The 19,190-nt window shown below is 43.9% G+C and overlaps 1 protein-coding gene across 2 annotated transcripts in view; it reads right to left on the reverse strand.

Moving 5' to 3' along the window:
• Positions 1-1,117: 1,117 nt before the first annotated feature.
• The window catches only part of FBXO15 (F-box protein 15), a 77,200-nt gene continuing 59,127 nt past the window's right edge, over positions 1,118-19,190 (reverse strand). For both annotated transcript variants that reach the window (XM_009192909.3, XM_003914480.4), the window contains 2 exons: positions 10,805-10,929; positions 1,118-1,480 (listed from right to left, as the gene is read on the reverse strand). In XM_009192909.3, coding sequence (XP_009191173.1) covers positions 1,211-1,480; positions 10,805-10,929 — 395 coding nt within the window. In that variant the 3' untranslated portion in view covers positions 1,118-1,210. The remainder of the gene's footprint in view (positions 1,481-10,804; positions 10,930-19,190) is intronic.

The raw sequence follows: 19,190 nt of genomic DNA on the forward strand, positions 1-19,190 counted from the left end.
CAGGCCAGTGGCTCCTCCCTCCCCTGATGCTCACTTAGCTGGGGCAGACACTCCACATTCCCTCACTGGTGACACCATGAAATAACACAGCCCAGTGCTCACAACATCTGACCGCATTTCAGACTCCTGTCTTCCCCAGGACTTTGGCCCAAGGTCATGGAGAACAGGAGTGCAGAGGACGGTGTCAGCAGCAGAAATCCTTTTTACTCTCACGTTTTTTGGGGCAAGAACATAATATCTGTTCCCCATCTTCACTTGATTGCTGTCTTCAGGCTCTTTATTCTATACTCTCACACGCTCACCATCATACACACACCTCCAGAGAGAAAGTGGCCGGGTCACTAAACAGGAGAAGAATGAAACACAGAGAGGGGCCATGTGCTCATGCACGCCTGAAGAGAAGGAACATGGCGGGATGTCGAAAACCACCTTGGAGGGGAACTTTCAAGTGGGGAATAAAAATATAATCAAAGCAACCAATGCAATCTAAAACAAACGTAGAACCAAATGCCCTAAAATAACATAGGCTTAGATACTTATCACCCCTACTTGAATCCTGATCATCTGTCAATTTTCTTAAAATATTTCTGCAGAGGAAGTTTCGGTAACTCATCCGTCTCCATCCCCACTCACACAGAGCTGGTGTCCCCACTGGACTTGTACCGTGCCTTGCTCTTTTAAGCTATAACTTCCTTACGATCTCGGATACATCTTTCCTTGTGAATGAGGCCACTGGTCTATTTCACTTTATTAAATACCAATATGGCTGCTGACTGTCATGAATGTAGCACTTTCTAATTCTAGTGAATACAACGAAGTTTATATTAATATTTATGTATATTTTCTCATTTGAGTTTCTTACCAATAAAGAAAAAGAAAAACCGTTATAAGAACATACCCCTACACACACACACAGTGATCACATGATCATTTGCTTAAGCAAAAGTTCTTAGATTTTAATGCAGGGCGGAAGAGAAGTAAATACCTTTTTTTCTTTTTATATGAAGTTTCACTGTTATTTTTATTTTTAAAATTTAACTGAATCTTTCAAACATTAACTTAAAAATGACCCATAAATCGTAATTTCTAATGTGAGATGAAAGGCATCACACAGCACTCTGCAGATTTGCTTTATTTTAACTTTCAACACGAAGAACAAAGCCAGTCAAAAATAAGCAACTAGATAACAACAATAAATTGCCACCTACTGCTAATATTCAGTCCCAAACCAACGGTTGATTTTTGCGATACTAAGGTAAAGGACCAGGTTGACAATAAGGTATTCTTCGGTCTCTCTGATCCACACCAGCTCCACGTGCACTCTTCCTTCCGCATCGACGTAGTCCACGCTGTACGTCTGTCCCAAGAAGCTAGGGCCATCAGCGGGTGTGGCAGGCGATCTCATGCACACCGGGGAACTGAAACACCAAAAGGGTTTCCCATGTTCATCCAAAAGAGTTACGTCCATCATGGAACAACTCTGCAAAATAAACACAGATTGACGAGGATAAAAAGGTCAATCAGACCTGATTTTCACAGAAAATCGTGACTCTGTAAAACTGACTAGAAATGCTGCATGTGGCATCAAAATCCAGAATACTATCATTGGTTTTCCATGGCCTACTTCATAACCTAGACAATACTTGGGCTTGTGTCTCATCACTTAATATTCATTCTCAAATATACACAGGAGCACTCACAGGGCTCAGTTTAGGACTTACTTAGCACTGGGAGCTCAGAGAAATGTGTCACAGATATTGTCCCTGTCCTCATGGAACTTAAAGTACAGAGGCTACAGATGTGACACAAATCACACCAACAACCAGTCAGTGCTTCCGAGCGTGAGGCGGCATCACTCTGAAAAGCAGTGTGGCTGTGTGCCCGGGTCTTCACTGCCACCACCAGGCCGTCCCCTCCCCTCTTCTGAGAAGCCTCCTGCTTCTCCGAGGCTCTGAACTTCAGCTCGGCACCCCTGCTCCATGCGCATCTCCGACATGTGCCAGCCTCCTGTCTGCCCACTCTCATTTCCAGGACTCTGGTGCCAGTCCTGCTGCCTGCCTCTCCCTCTCACTCTCTCCCAAGTCTTCCAAGTCTCACTGTCATCCCAAGTGATCCCAACATCCGTGGGGACCCTGGTGGAGCCTCCAGTATCCTGGACTCTCAACTCCTGAGCTGTTCAACTCCATGACCTCCTCCTCAACTTGACCTCAGTTACTCACTCCCACAGTCACACCGCTGACACATCACTTCCCAGAAGTGGTCCACTACCACTGTCAACACCTCAGGCACCCTGTCTTCTAACTGCCACCTTCGTCTTCCAGCTGACTCACCGGACGATTTCCACTACAACTGTACTTCAGATTCATCCAGTGTTTTCACCCTGCAAGCCACGACCTATTAATGCATCCTGAATTACACTTAGCAGGACACAACTGTTTGTCAAAATAAAATGAAACAAGATGAAAGAGAACAGAGTCAGCATGCATCGCACAGAGTAAGCATAAACGTCATTTCATGAATGCTGTTTTCATTGCACATGAATGTGTGGTTTGTAATCCCCATAACGCAGTGGATATGTAAAAAGGCCTGAAGAGCACTGCCCATGGACCTAGCCCACCCGCCGGCCAGCCCTTCCTTCTCCCGCTTCTTCCTTTCCACTTTAGATTTCACTGGCCTTCGCTGGAATAACACTCTTGCCAATGCACATACCTCCCTCGTTCCCCTTGCAACACAACTGAGGACCAGGTCCAGCAAAACCCCAGCCCTGGAGGAGCCCAGTTATTTTCTACCTGTCTGGACCTGAGCACCAAGCACAGCGGGAGGGCTGCATACAGAGCTGCTGGGTGCCCATGCAGCCGCACCATCCTCAGCATGGCCTGAGGGTCCCACCCTGGCTCTCTGGTGGCTCCTTCTCCGCCTCATGGAACAATGCCTCATCTCCTCCCTCAGCCCTCCACATCCTGCTAGGAGGGTGCTCTCTGCAGAGGACCTTGGCCTTCACAGAGAGGGGAGAAGGATGTTTTCCTCAACTTCCCACCGCAGATCCACAGCCCAGCTCCTCTGCACCCACCTCTCCTCGCATGTGTTTCTCATCTGCTCCTCCCGGGTGTGGCCCAGTAACCTCCTGCTGCAGCACAGCCCATCTCGCAAAGGCACGACGTCCCTCTCTCAAGTGACTACTTCTGTCCTCCCATCAGCCTTCAGCCTTCAACACATTCAAGTAACTCCCATCTTAGAGAGACAGAGAGAGAGAAACAGCCTCCCTGGGCCCCATAGACGCCTGTTCTTTGCTCGCTTCCCAGACAGCCCTCTCCAAAGAGCTGTCTCAGCTGGATTTGTCCATTAATACCCGTTCACTCCTCAAACCACTCTGGCCTGGTATCCTTTCTCCATCATCTGACCGAACATCTCTTGATAAGGCCACTAAATCTAGTGACCATCTGTCAGTCTGCCTCTCAGCAGTGTTTAGTTTTTCAAGAAAACATGAAGAGTAATTCCACCTCCCCAAATGCATCCGGAACCCACAAGCCCTGTAGCTCTCTACCCACTCCCATTGCTGAGGTTTCTACAGCTTGGTCCTAGGCCCTATTTTTACCCTATGGAATCTCTCCCCGTAAGTGGAACCCATCTACATCCACATCCTAAGCTATCACCAACGTGCCTGTGATTCCCAAAAGTTTATCTCCAGCCGAACTTCTTTTCCAAGTTCAAGACCTAAATATTCAAGTGCATACTCAACTTCTGGATCTTTCAAGGGACCCTCAAGTCCAGCAGGACTACATCCAAACTCAGGACCCTCCCAGCAAAGCTCTCCTGGTGCTCCTCATCCCAGGGATTGGTGAAACCATCATCAGTCATCTGGCTGTGCACGCCTGAAATGTGGGCGTCACTCTAGGGGCCTCCCTCGTAGCCCTGACGCACCAACCCTCACCCAGTCCTGTTAGTTCTTACCTCTCTTTCCAACAGCTTTACTTCTGTCTGTCTCCATTGCCACTGCCCTAATCCAAGTGCTATGGTCTGAATGTCTGTGCCCCTCAAACCCTGTGTCTTAAAATCTGATCACCAATGTGACTCTTTTTAGGAGGTGGGGCCTCTGGGAGGTGATTAGGTCACGGGAGCAGAGCTCTCATGAATAGGACAGAGGTCCTTATACAAGAGGCCCACAGAGCTGTCTTGCTCCTTCCCCCAGGTGAGGACACTGCTAGAAGGTGCCTCCAGGAACTAGGGAGCGGGCCCTCACCAGACACCCATCTGCTGATGCTTTGACCTTGGTGCTTTCAGCCTCCACAACGGTAAGAAATAAGTTTCTAGTGCTAAAAGCCACCCAGCTGACGGTGGTTTGTGACCTCAGGCCAGGCCGACTAAGACACCAAGTGACTGCTCTTCCTTTAAGAAGGCAGCCATCCAGCTCATCCCCCACTCATTCTCCACATTCAGAAGACACACCTTCACAAAACATGAGTCTGAGCATGCCACCCACAGCTTAAAACCCTGAGACAACTTTCCATGGCTCTCAAGAAAGAACCAAATGCCTTCCGGCTACCACTAAGGCCTGGCCTGGCCTCATCTGCCCATCCCACCTCATTGCACACAATGCCACCTCTTGCCATCTGTGCTCCAGCCACACTGACCCTTCACCCTTGAACACACCATGCCCCCAGCTGACAAAGAGCCACCCAGACTCCCCTGCTGAGAGCTCCTCTCCCCATCTTCTCTTTGTCCATCTCAGCATTCAGTTCAAATACCAGTCCCTTGGGGAAGTTTCCCTGACACTCTCATCTCAACTGACCATGTACCCATTGGGCAGAAACACCAGTGTGTTGAATGCAGAACTTGATGCAGCTGCAGTGCTGAAACCGACTCGGCCCGGCCAGTGCAGGTAGAGATGGATGCTAAGCACCATGAGGGCAGGACTTAGGCCAGCTCAGCTCAGCATCGTGTCCCTGGCCACCTGCATATGCACACAGTCACTGAAGCTCAGCCACTATGTGCCGAATGAACGAATGAGTGTGATAAAATGGGAGGGAGGCGGTAAGAGTAGTGATAGAGATGCTGGTTGTTATTAAACACTAAGGTAGGACAGCAGGAGCCCTAATGCATCAGGGGCAGCAAACACCAGGAAAGAAGAAATGGAAGAGACACTGACGAGGTAAGCAGAGCAGAATCTCACATCTGAATGGGGGAGTAACAGGAACGGAGGTTTTGTCTCCTAATCATTTGCTTATCCATTACAGAAGCAGATGATATGAGGAAGAACAAACGTGCAAATTTTAGACATGTTGAATCCACAATGTCCATGAGGAACCCAAGCCACTAAATCCACCAAGTGAACAGATATAGCTAGGTGGGGTCTTGAGTCAGGGGAGGAGGCACAGTTGGAGATACTGATAATTATTACAATAATATTATGAATGAGCTATCTTTTAATTGTGGTAAAATAAACATAAAATTTACCACCTTCACCACTTGTCTTCTATATTTCAGTGGCTTACATACCTTCTCATTGTTGTATAACCATCACTACTATCTCATCTCCAGAACTCTTCATTTTGTAGAACTAAAACTCTGTCCCCATTAAACCCTAACTCCCCACTTCCCCTCCTCCAGCCTCTGGCACCCACCATTCTACTTCCCGTCTCTATGAATTTGACAACTCTAGGAACCTCATATAATGGAGTCATACAGTATTTGTCCTTTCGTGACTGGCTTATTTCCCTTAGCATCATGTCTTCAAAGTTCTTCCATACTGTAGCATGCGTCAGAATTTCCTTCCTTCCTAAGGCCAAATAATACTTGATTGCATGGATAGACTACAGTCTGTTCATCCACTTATCTGCAAATGGACACTTGGTTTTCTTCTACCTTTTGGCTACTGTGATTAATGCCTCTATCAATGAGGGTAGATGGTGTGAGCCATGTTTTTAACGTGTTGTATGTTCTAGAAAAATAGTAGTGTACATTCACTATTTTATTTAATTCTAAGGAAGCTAAGAAGTAACGTCAAGGATAAAATCTTCTAACGTTTATCTTTTCAGGATGGCTCATTATATGCCATGACTTCTGCCCCATATTCGTGTTTTATTAATTGTAATATAAATGCTACTCTTAGATATCAGCAAAAACTGAGCAACTATATACCACTACTTTCATAAGTTATAACTAATCAGATGTGGCCAAAAATGCTGACCATTCAGATCTCAGTATGATCAGGTCAAAGGGTCTTGACTCAATAAATGTATATCTTAGAGAAATTTAAGGAAAAAAAGACATTCCAAACATTGAAAAAATGAGATGGTTTAATAAGTGACTGGCATGAACTGGCTGCTATCTGCGCAGGAGACCCGAGTGAAGCACCAGCCAGCATGAAACATCCTAATCCCTGATGGGAGAGTGCATGCCAGAGCCTAAGGCCCCTCACATCAGATAAGCTACACAGTGAGACCACCCAGGAACCCCTCAGACACCTGACCTTGCTCCCTGATGCCTTTCCCAGGCGATCAGCTGCAGTGATCCTGGAACAGCAGTGCCTAGCCCCACACAGCCTGTTCCACAGCACCCACTGCTTCCTGCATGACGGGACCACCACACACAGAGCCTGGGCTGCGAGGAGAACACCAGAGTGGGGAGCAGGTGGGGAAGAAGAAAAAACACCCTACGCTGCAGCCTCACTGAGGCTGAGAACGGGGGAGTCGAAGCCAATACTGAGGGCCAGCAGATGGCTCTGTCCTTGGCAGGCAGTGGGAGCCCTCCTGGAATGGGCATTACCACTGTGGCCATGTTAGAGAGAAGGCTCTGAGGCCTAAGCACCTCTGAGATAACACAGCAGGTGGGACTGCATGGTGCACCCATCTTCCACACCCCACCACCCTGCACGACCTTAGCCACTGGGCTAGCAGTCACTTGACTGTGTTACTTACAACCTCACCAAACCCACCAGCATAGAGATGGTGGTTAGATCCCATGGGAGGAAGGAGGTGGAGCCCTGGGTCCCATCACCTGCAAGAAGGTTGCGGAGGAGAAACGCTGGCAGAACTCAGGAAGGAGCGGCCGGTGGGGCACATGGGCTCCTTGGTGAGGACGCAGCTCACAGCCCTAAGCCGTCAGTGGGTGTCTCAGTCTTTCTGCTCTCCCAATCCCTCTGCTGCCAGATCAAGAGCTGGGAGCTGATTCTCTTCTGAAGCCCTCCTAGTTCTCAAAGTCCAGCGTTCTCCAATTCCCTCCTAACCTAAAACATGGCCTAGCACACGATAGGCACATCAAACTCTTTAACAACATCCATAGATACACCAAAATCCAAATTCTTTCCTGAGGGTTTCAAGGCCCCTCCTGACCTGCCCCAGCAGCCTTTCCAATGCCCCCCAATCACTCTCACTCCTGTCCCTGGGCACTAGCCCACCCCAGGCAGGACAGCCAGCTAGGAAGAGGCCCACCTCAGCACCAGCTGCAGCAGCACAATGGGTCTCGCACCCCTCCCCGGGCCAGCTGCCCCTCACCTCTAGAACCTCGCTCCTTATTTCCCATCCTGTCCGAAGCATCTCTTTCTCCACTGGGTTCCTTCTCTAGAATAAATCACTCCCAATCTTCTGGAGGCGGATGCATGTCAGAACCTCCCACGAGCCTTCCTCCCACTGGCCTTTTCCTCTTTCTCCTCACAGAGCTTGTTTTCAGTCCTCTCCTAAATCAGTCCCTCGCACCCTGAAAGTCCAGGAGGCACACATCTGAGCAGTCGGCAGACCTCACCCTCCTTGCAGGAGGAAATCTCTCCTCCCCGGCGCCCCTATGGACCAGTGACCTACGCCAGGCTCAAAACTCAGCGTCTGGGGCTCACCTGCACCCCCATGGACCAGTGAACTATGCCAGGCTCAAAACTCAGCGTCTGGGGAGAGGGCAGCACTTGCACATGTGGGACTGTCCTGTTCTTCCTGAGCTGTTCAGTTGTATCAGCACTAGCAGCCCTAATCACCCATGCAGCTGCAGTACTTGTCAAGCAAAGTGGCCAGGGTGCTTTCTCATGGGTCACGGCCACCCGCAACATGCTGAGCCACGATGTGCCCATAGCAGGCTCTACTGAACTCAACTGTTCTTACACAAAGCAGAACCACAGAACTCCACTGAAATATCTAGTCTAAATAAAAATTGATGCCAATCTCCATACGGATTTAGAAGTAACATTAAAATAACATCAAAGATGCCAAGGAGTGAAAGAAAAACATAAAAGAAACATACGGGAAAACCTCACCAAAAGAAAATCCATCCGTCTGAAATTCTATAGGTACTGGGAGGAGACAGAGTAGGAGAGTATTTCACTTTGATTACCTGACTTATACTGAAGACCGCAGCAAGGTTACCTTGAGAGGATAGCCTAGCTGTTCAACATGACTTTGTAAAACAGCATGGTAACCACTTATAGAGCAAGTGTCCTGCATGGATTCAGTACTAACACATGGCCACTGAAAGCATCTTTAAAGTATATTTGATATCATAGCTTGACTTTTTTAAAAAATGAATAAAAAACTCACCTACTTATAATGTGATTTTTAAAAAATGTTAAAGTTTAATAATTTACCACATAAACGTATGATCTGTTGAGTTTTTGCTCCAGAAACTCAAGCTAAAGATACTTTCCACCTGAATTACCTCCACAGCACTAAGTGTTGGAGGTCACTCAACTCTGAGGTTGGAGGAAGGCGGAGATTCTCATGGGAACAGTAGGTCCCAAGGACATCAGAAGTCCTTTCATGACTGCACATCACTTCAAACAACACGACCCAACCAGGCAGCATCCTCTGTCATTATCGTTAATACGTTCTCACTTCTCTGTCCTTCCACCAGCATCATATTTGGGTGATGCACTTTTTCAGTAGCCTATGCTCTGACAGGCATCGTAAACTATGTAGTAGAAGCTCCTCACCAGAGGTTGTGTCTACAATTTCCAGAAGGAGTAGGGTTTTTATTTTACATTTTTTTAAAAGTCATATGTACCTAAGAAACTTTCTAAGCTTGTCCATGCTTTAAAAAAAGTTTTTGACTCCTTCCAAGCAATTTCTTAAAATATATGTTATCATTTCACTATTCTTAGGGTGATCAGACGCCTGGAGAGAAATATCTGAGCTGCACAGCAAATACAAGGAATATGACATCACTGATCTGACTTTTTATTCTTTTGGGAATTCTGAGGACAGCTTAGTCTTAATACTGAACCCAAGAGCATAAAAGGCAAACAGAAAATAAACCACATCTTCCCTCCAGGCCCAAGGGAGAAGGTACAAGCCTTTGAGCTATTCGCTATCTTTTCCCAAAGCCCATCTGAGAGGAGGAATTTATGGGGAAAACTGTCCAGGGACATTCAATCCATTCCCTACCTTAAAAACTCAAAATCCTGCTTTCAGATCAAGCTGTTTTGCTAAAAACCTGTGCACCTGAGTCACACTGGTTTAGCAACCTACAGAATCACTGCTTGGAGCTCATGTAAAAGTCCAATTTTGAAGCTGTATCTTCAGCTTCTCTGAGAACTTCTATGAGAAATCTGTGAGTGCATCTGCTGCTAAGATGCTATTTAGGGTTAGTCCATTATGTAGCTTAGTCTGCCCTACATAAAGTCCCATTGGAGATTTTGTTTTTAATGATCAGAAGTGGGATAAAGCTTTCTTTGTATAATTACTACATTTCCCCTTTTTTTCCCAATGAGAACTAAACGACTGCTCTCATCTCGCTCTGGACTACCAGAAAACACAGAACAAATTTATTTTTTAAAATTATGCTGACCCTTTCAAAGACCGTCACATTCATATTCAGCCTTTCTTGATCCTCAAGGTCTATTTGATGTGAATATTTTATCTTAGTACCTATTTTTATTATAAGCTTTATCGAAATCTGAAGACAAAGAAAGAAGGTAGGTCTGTTCTCTTAAAGGCATGAAACAATATGGTGTGTGATAAACATAATTTTTACCAAAATTTAAACATTTGCTATGAATAAATAGGATTTGTAAAATATCTCATTGTATCAAATATCAAGTGGCTCAAGGGACAGCGCTTGAGGATAACACCACTCTTGGTCCCGGTCGTCATCACGAACAGTTCTAACAAGGTGCCCACGCGCAACGCAGAATAAAGCCATGTTACAGGAAGGCCCCGCAGTCACAGGAGATTGATCCCACTGGTCCCCGGGACCATGAAAATCTTGTTCATCCCACAAAATAAAGACGGAGAGTGCCAAGAACCAGGAGCAGCCATGGGCACAGGACAGAAGAGAGCAAAACTGTGAGAACATCTTTCTCCTGTTCCTCCTCCTCCCTCCTTCCCTGCCACTTCCCAACCACTAAATCAACTCTCCCACCCATGTGGCTAATCTTTTATATAACAGTTCCAGGAAATCCCTATATCCTGGACTATGAATTTATAACTGCAAAAGGTTTTAAATTGGTACATGGATGATCAAGATGTTTTGAGTGGATGCTGCCTGCCTGGTCCAACCTTCAGTTCCACTCTCTTTCCACAAAACAGAGGAGCTTTGAGGGAGTAGGGGGCTGTAATCAACAGTGTTCTGAAATGCTGCTGCAGACTATCTGCCCCTCCAACTCTCAGTGACACATGAAAGGTCCTCAATAAGCATCTCATGAGTGAATCCACTGGTGTCAATGGCTAACAGAATGTGCACCAACCTTCAGAAACTAGAACAATAAATCCAGAACTATAAAAGAAACATCATACGTATATGATTATATCATCTACACATATAAACAGACTTTTTATTATATAGAAATCAAGTTACTTGAAGAAAAGAAAACGGTTCTGTTTTTTACCTTTATACAGCCATCCAAAATATCAGTTTTCCACGAGAGGCCAACTTTTCCAATAAGAGGTAGGTGTTCTCTGTTATTTTTTAAATGTATAACAATGAGCTTCACATGTCCATTTTCAATATTTCCTGAAAAGACATAAGATTGTTTCAATCACTGTCTTCCAATGCAGGACAACAAGCCAAGCACGTTCACTCAGTGACTTCATGAGGATACCTCACCCTGGTAAGTCCTGGCCTCTCGACGGGGACACCATGGGCACAGCAACCCCAGCCTCTGGCTTGAGGCCAGAGCGATGCGTCTGTGTCCCAGAGACAGCAACATTAACAAGTACCCAGAAAGGTGATGTCAAAGGTGAGTCAGGGGAAGCCAGCTGAGGTGAGCCTGGATAGCCACCTGTCGCTGATGGGAAGGCGGTTGCTGAAGGAAGAAAGGGTTCTTCTGATATGGGTAAGCCAACAGTGCTGGAAACCGGTATCTATAATTACAGAGCTCAAGAAAGCAGGTGGAGAAATGGCAAAGAAACAAGGGGGCTGGAGAGCAGCCGAACATGAAGAGGAATGGAAGAAACTCATATGAAATAAAAAACTCACACGAAAACACCTCTGCACAGGCTTGTAACTGAGTGAGAGTCCGTGCACATGCCCACCTAGTTGGAGGCCAAACCCTGTGGCCCTCTGCTGCCAGCTCCAAGCCAGCTACGGCAGCCTGGCCACGTGGAGGAGCCCTCGCATCCACGCAGCACGCTAGCCCTGATGCCCTAGGCCTCCTGTGGCAGGGAGAGCCGCGGCACCACTCGGCTTCACACAGACACAAGCTTCCTGGTTCTGTCTGAATGCACCCCGAGAAGCGACCGTCAGGCACAGCAACACAACTCATACCCGAGAGTTCTCCAGAGATGGAAGTCTGAACAAAGGGAAGGTGCAAGTCACCGGGCAAAGCAGACGGAAAAATCATGGAAAAGGGCAAGTGTTCTCCAGCCCTGGCCTGATTATTTCACGAGACAAAATAAAACCAAAGCCAAGCTGTCTTGGGAGCCAAGGCTCTGTTCTAGAAATGTTATACAGTGTTCTCCAACTTCAGTGTCACCAGGTTATAGCCCACGCTTTGCCAGGGGCCTTTAAGTGAGAGACGACACAGAGGCAGGGTTTCCAGCCCCGCAAAGGGGAGCTCCTCGCCCAGATGCCACGCTGCTGGTTTCTCCTCGTCTTATTTCTGTTCCAAGGACAGAGGCAGCCCACATTTTCCTCTCTACTGCTGAGTAATTAGCAAGAACTGTGTAGCTTCCCTTCCACTCTCCCCAGGCATAGGAAGAAATGCCAAATGACACGGACCATTCCCAGGTAACAGCTCTACCGTCACCTCATCACCTCGTCACCTCAGCAGGGCTTGACGGAAGCAGGGAGGAAGTATATGAAAAGCGAGGCCTCAGTGGAGGCACAGTAATCACATTCTGAATGGACCAGATGTGACTCTGCTCTGTCCTGCACTACTGCAGCCATGTGCAAAATCAAGGGAGGCCTCCGACTGGTGCAGCAAAGGCAGGCAGCCGACGGTGCCTACAGAAAACCAGGAGCTCATCTTCCACACAGCTTGTCCCCAGGACACGGCAGAAAATGCACTCCAAAGTATAGCTGCCAATAACGTCTCAATGGCAACTGTCTGAGCTAATAAACATCAAATCCCTGTAGGAAGCAGAGACTGTTATTTTGTTATTACCAGGTATTCTCCCACTTCAGAACAATTATAACACTGTGGTGTCTCCAAAGGTCAGAGCTCTTTCCGCCAACCCTCTGCAACCACTTACAAGACAGAGAAAGGTTAAGCTCTTCCTACATTTAAACAACCTGCACATGGAACAGATGTGTGAAAGTGTGTGTATATAAAATAGGTGTGTTTTTGAGTACTTACTGTATACCAACCACAGAGTTAGACACTTAATAGCTTAGAAGAATACGTTAACACCTCAAATAATAATATTAATTGGGCATTATAATTTTCTGAATTCACAGGTGATAAAACTGATGCAGGGAGATTAACAGTAACTTGCCCAAGGTCAATGGCAGAAACATGATCCAAACCCTGTTCTGTGTCCAGAGTCTATGTTACAACAGAGTAAGAAATATGTGAAACATACACTAAGTAATTATCTACTAGCCAGGAATTTATAATGTAGATTCAGATGGTCATGTTTGTTTTCATATTACTCCCAAGAGAAACGCCTGTTAGAAATCAGCAAGCAGAATGCACCGTGGAATCGCCACGGCTTCCCGATACTCGAGGTAATGGCTCAGCCTGTGAGCACCACGCTCAGCCTCCGCTCCCAGCCCTCCTTAGAAGCAGGTCACTGGTGATGCAGGCTCCTTCCATGAGACACATGTGTTCCTGCAAACCTGGGGTCGGAAATGAGCATTGAGAGGAGGCACAGAATGGGAAGAGCCGTCTGCTGGCAGAGGCAGTGGCAGCGGCCTGCTCCTCATGCTGGCAGGGGCAGAGGTCCAGAGGCTGCTAGTGGTTACTATACTGGTGACAGTTTCACAAGACAAACCACAGAGCACGGCTTTGCATCTATAAACAGAGTGTGGCTCTCCTAGACCGACTATAAGCAAGTATATCCTTTATTAAATTCCCGTGCTCCTTAAGTCATTCAGAATAAATTCTGTTCTTGGAGACTCTAATCTTAACTTACCAATACACAAGACCATCTGCAAAATTCAGCAAAATACAATTTGAGGCTCACCATCCTTGGTTTCCAGTGACACTGTACCTGTAAGCATGGCCTTTAGACTCATAAAGACCCATTCCAAACCCTGCTCAGCCATTTACTAACTGTATAACCATGGTCAAGTTCCAAACTCAGTAAAATACGGATACAAATAGCACTTGATAAGGCTTTGTGAGGATGAATGGAACTGGTAATAAATATTAACATTATACAGTAGTTGATTATGTACGCCAAGCTAAGTGTGTTAAGTACCCTCTATGCTTTATCTCAATAATAATATTCTATCTAAAGACTGCCAAGTGCATTGTCAAGCAGAATGTGGAGATGTGCCACGTTTGTAGACCAGAAGACCCAATATAGTGAAGATGTACAATTACCCAAACTTATCTATTATAGTTTCACACAATCACAAGCATAATCCCAACAGGTACTTGAGAAAATTGTTTACAAATAATTAATACTTACATAAATAATGATATTGGCAAGATGATTCTAAACTCCATATGAAAATGCTACGGACCTAAAATAGCCAAAACAATCTAGGAAAGGAAAAAAAAAGTTGACTTCAAGACTTACTATAGAGCTACAGAAATCAAGACAGTGTGGGACTGTGTTTATAAAGACACACAGATTGGCTGGGCGTGGTCGCTCACACCTGTAATCCCAGCACTTTGGGAGGCCGAGGTAGGCGTATCACCTGAGGGCAGGAGTCTGAGACCCACCTGGCCAACATGGTGAAACACCATCCTACTAAAAATACAGTGGCAGGCATCTGTAATCCCAGCTACTCAGGAGGCTGAGGTGGGAGAATCGCTTGAACCCAGGAGGCAGAAGTTGCAGTGAGCCAAGATCGCACCACTGCACTCCAGCCTGAGTGACAGAGCAAGACTCCGTCTCAAAACAACAACAAAAAAAGACACATAGATCAATAAAATGGAATAGATGGGTTCAGAAATAGACCCACACTTTTACAAGCAATTGATTTTTGACAAAGTCATCAAAATGATTCGATGAGCAAAGAAAGTCTTTTCACAAATGGTACAAAAACAACTGGACATCCACACTGGGAAAGAACATCAACCTATCTTCTAATTTACACAAAACCAGTTAAGGACAGATAACAAACCAAAATGCAAAAGCTGAAACCATAACAATGGTAGGAAAAACAAAGAAGAATATCTTTATAACCTGGGATAGAAAAAGTTTTAAAACAGGAAAAAACAACCAGGAAATTTAAAATTGATTAGATTTCATCAAATGAGAAACACTAATTTGTAACACTTACTTTCATAATAAGTCATCAGATGTACAAACCAAGAAAACATGTACTAACAAGTACTAATAAATACGCTATAATGAATTATCTGCTCTGAGTTTTCTAGGTAATTACCACTCAGAAAGGAGTATACTGTTTCTAATGCTTTACCTATTATAAATTCTTGGGGAGTATAACCTGAACTAGACACAGAAAAAAAATTAATATCAAGAAACTTGTTAATATCAAGAAAGAACAAAAAGTCACCTATTTTTGGAATTACAACAATAAAAAGATAACATGAGATATACAAAAATAACTGAAGAAAAACCCAAAAACATTAAAAAAGAATTTCATCATGAGATCACCTGCACATATCAGGTTCTGCTGCTAAAGAGCTGAACAATTTCATACCTCTAAGGCCCATAACCTTATTTTCATACCCTTGACATTTTCTATTGTGTCTTACAGAGTAAGCACTGAACAGTTTTTGTTTTTGTTTTTGTTTTTTGTTTTTTGAGGCAGATTCTTGCTCCATTGTTCAGGCTGGAGTGCAGTGGCACGATCTTGGCTCACTGCAAGCTCCGCCTCCTGGGTTCACGCCATTCTCCTGCCTCAGTCTCCCAAGTAGCTGGGACTACAAGCACCCACCACCATGCCCCGCTAATTTTTTGTATTTTTAGTAGAGATGGGGTTTCACCATGTCAGTCAGAATGGTCTCGATCTCCTGATCTCGTGATCTGCCCACCTCAGCCTCCCAAAGTGCTGGGATTACAGGCGTGAGCCACTGCACCCAGCCAGCACTGAATAGTTTTTAACTGGTATTTTAATAGAAAGTATATTACAGAAAGTCTATAGGATATAGAGCAAATCTAACAAAATATGGAAACATAATAAATAAGAATTTGTTCACAAAGGCAACACAAAAATAAGTATTAATAAATGGAGAAAGATGCAGGATCTACATAAAAGCATTTCTCCAGGGTACTAGAGGGAAACTTAAAAACAAGTATATCTCAGATGTACTGCAGATTTGGTTCTTGACCACAGGAATAAAGCAAATATCACAAAAAAAGCAAGTCACATAAATGTTCTGGTTCCCCAGCGCATATAAAAGTTATGTTTATACTATACTCTTTTAACTGTGCAATAGCATTATGTCTAAAAAATAATATATATATTTTAATTCAAAAATACTTTATTGCTAAAAAATGCTAATGACCATCTGAGTCTTCAGCAAAGCAATATCTTTTTGCTGGTGGAAGGTCTTGCCTCGATGTTGATGACCGATGACTGATCAGGATGGTGGTTGCTGAATGCGGCTGTGGCATTTTTTTAAACTTTTATTTTGGTTCAGGAGTATATGTGGAGGTTTGTTATATAGGTAAACTGCATGTTGCAGGGGTTTGTACAGATTATTTCATCACCCAGGTAATAAACATAGTACTCGATAGGTAGTTTTTGGATCCTCACCTTCCTCCAACCCTCCACCCTCAAAGAGGACCTGGTCGTATCCGTTGTTCCCTTCTTTGTGTTCATATGTACTCCATGTTTAGCTTTCACTTATAAGTGAGAACATACCGTATTTTGTTTTCTGTTCATCAGTTCACTTAAGATAATGGCCTCTAGCTCCATCTATGTTGGTGTAAAGGACATGGCTGCATAATATTCCATGGTGTACATGTACCACATTTTCTCCAGTCTACTACTGATGGGCATTTAAGCTGATTCTATGTCTTTGCTGTTGTGAATAGTGATGTAGTGAACACATACATGCATGTGTCTTTATGGTAGAATAACTTATATTCCTTTGGGAACATACCCAATAATGGGATTCCTGGGTCAAATGGTAATTCTCTTTGCAATTCTCTGAGAAATTGTCAAACTGCTTTCCACAATGGCTGAACTAATTTACATTCACACCAGCAGTGTATAAGTGTTCCCTTTTCTCCACAACCTTGTGAGCCTGTGTCACTTTTCTGAATTTTTAATAATAGCCATTCTGACTGGTGTAAGGTGGTATCTCACTGTGGCTTTGATTTGCACTTCTCTAATGATCAGTGATGTTGAGCATTTTATCATATGCTTGTTGGCAGCATGTATGTCTTCTTTTGAAAATTGTCTGTTCATGTCCTTTGCCCACTTTTTAATGTTTTTTTTTTTTTTTTTTTTTTTTGCTTGTAAGTTCCTTACAGATGCTGGATATTAGATCTTTGTCAAATGCAGAGTTTGCAAATGTTTTATCCCATTGAATAGGTTGTCTGTTTACTTGGCTGATAGTTTCTTTTGTTGTACAGAAGTTCTTTAATTTAAGTCCCATTTGTCAATTTTTGTTTTTGTTGCAATTATTTTTGGTGTCTTCGTCATGAAATCTTTGCCAGTCCTATATCCAGAATGGTATTTATTAGGTTATCTTCCAGGGTTTTTATAGTTTTAGTTTTTACATTTAAGTCTTTAATACATCTTGAGTTGATTTTTATATGTGGTGTAAGGAATTGGTCCAGCTTCAATCATCTGCATAGGGCTAGCCAGTTATCCCTCCATCATTTATTGAATAGGAAGTCCTTTCCCCATTGCTTTTGTCTCTTTGTTGAAGATCAGATGGTTGTAGGTATGTGGCATTATTTCTGGGCTCTCTATTCTGTTCCATTGATCTATGTGTCTGTTTTTATGCAAGCACCATGCTGTTTTGGCTACTGTAGCCTTGTAATATAGTTTGAAGTCAGGAAGTGTGATGCCTCCAGCTTTGTTCTTTTTGCTTAAGATTGCCTTGACTATTTGGGCTCTTTTTTTGTTCCATATGAATTTTTAAATAGTTTTTTCTAATTCTGTGGAGAATTTCACTGGTAGTTTGATAGGAATAACATTGAATCTATAAATTATTTTGGGCAGTCTGGCTATTTTAACAATATTGATTCTTCCTATCCATCAGCATGGAATGTTTTTCCATTTGTGTCATCTTTAATTTCACTGAGGAGTGTTTTGTAATTCTCAGAGAATTACAAAATAAATCTCACAGAGGTCTTTCACCTCCCTGGTCAGCTGTATTCCTATTCATAGGTATTTTATTCTTTTTCTCTTAAGTTCTGGGATACATGTGCAGGGCGTACGGGTTTGTTACATAGGTAAACATGCGTCATGGTGGTTTGCTGCACCTATCAACCTATCACTTAGGTATTAAGCCCCACATGCCTTACCTATTTATCCTGATGCTCTCTCTTTCCACACACACACCCCTCGACAGGCCCCAATGTGTTTTGTTCCCCTAGGTATTTTATTCTTTTTGTGGCGTTTGTGGATGGTAATGTGTTCTTGATTTGGCTGTCAGCTTGGATGTTGTTGGTGTACAGAAATGCTACTGATTTTTGTACATTAATTTTGTATCCTGAAACTTTGGTGAAGTTGTTCATCAGATCAAGTTTTTGAGCAGAGACTATGGGGGTTTTTAGTCATATAATCATTTAGCCTGCAAACAGGGATAGTTTGACTTCCTATTTGGATGCCTTTATGTCTTTGTATTGTCTGATTGCTCTAGACAGGACTTCCAGTACTATGTTGGAGTGGTGAGAGAGGGCATCCTTGTCTTGTTCCAGTTTTCAAGGGGAATGCTTCCAGTTTTTGCCCATTCAGTATAATGTTGGATTTGAAATAGATGGCTCTTATTATTTTGAAGTACGTTCCTTCAATGCCTAGTTTGTTGAAGGTTTTTATCATGAAGTGATGTTGAATTTTATCAAAAGCTTTTCCTTCATCTATTGAGATAATCATGTGGTTTTTGTTTTTAGTTTTATTTGTTATGAGTCACATTTATCGATTTGCATATGTTGAACCAACCTTGCATCCTGGGGATAAAACCTACTTGATCATGGTGGATTAGCTTTTTGATGTGCTGCTGTATTCAGTTTGCTAGTATTTTGTTGAGGATTTTGGCATCTATGTTTATCAAGGATATTGGCCTGCAGTTTTCTTTTTAATTGTGTCTCTGCCAGGTTTTGGTATCAGGATGACGCTGGCCTCACAGAATGACTTAGGGAGGAGTCCCTCCACTTCAATTTTTTGGAATAGTTTCCTTAGGAATAGTACCAGCTCTTCTTTATACAGCTGGTAGAATTTGGCTGTGAGTCCTTCTGGTCTGGAGCTTTCTTTTGGTTGGCAGGCTTTTTATTATTGATTCGATTTTTGAACTCATTACTGATCTGTTCAGGGAGTCAATTTCTTCCTGGTTCAGTCTTGGGAGGGTGTATGAGTCCAAGAATTTATCCGTTTCTTCTATATTTTCTAGCTTTATGTGCATAGAGTTGTTCATAATAGTCTCAGGGTTTTTGTATTCCTCTGGGGTCAGTGGTAATGTTCCCTTTGTCATTTCCGATTGTATTTATTTGTATCTTTTCTATTTTTTATAACTCTAG

This window comes from Papio anubis, chromosome 19 (assembly GCF_008728515.1).
Source record: "Papio anubis isolate 15944 chromosome 19, Panubis1.0, whole genome shotgun sequence".
NCBI classification, from domain to species: domain Eukaryota; kingdom Metazoa; phylum Chordata; class Mammalia; order Primates; family Cercopithecidae; genus Papio; species Papio anubis.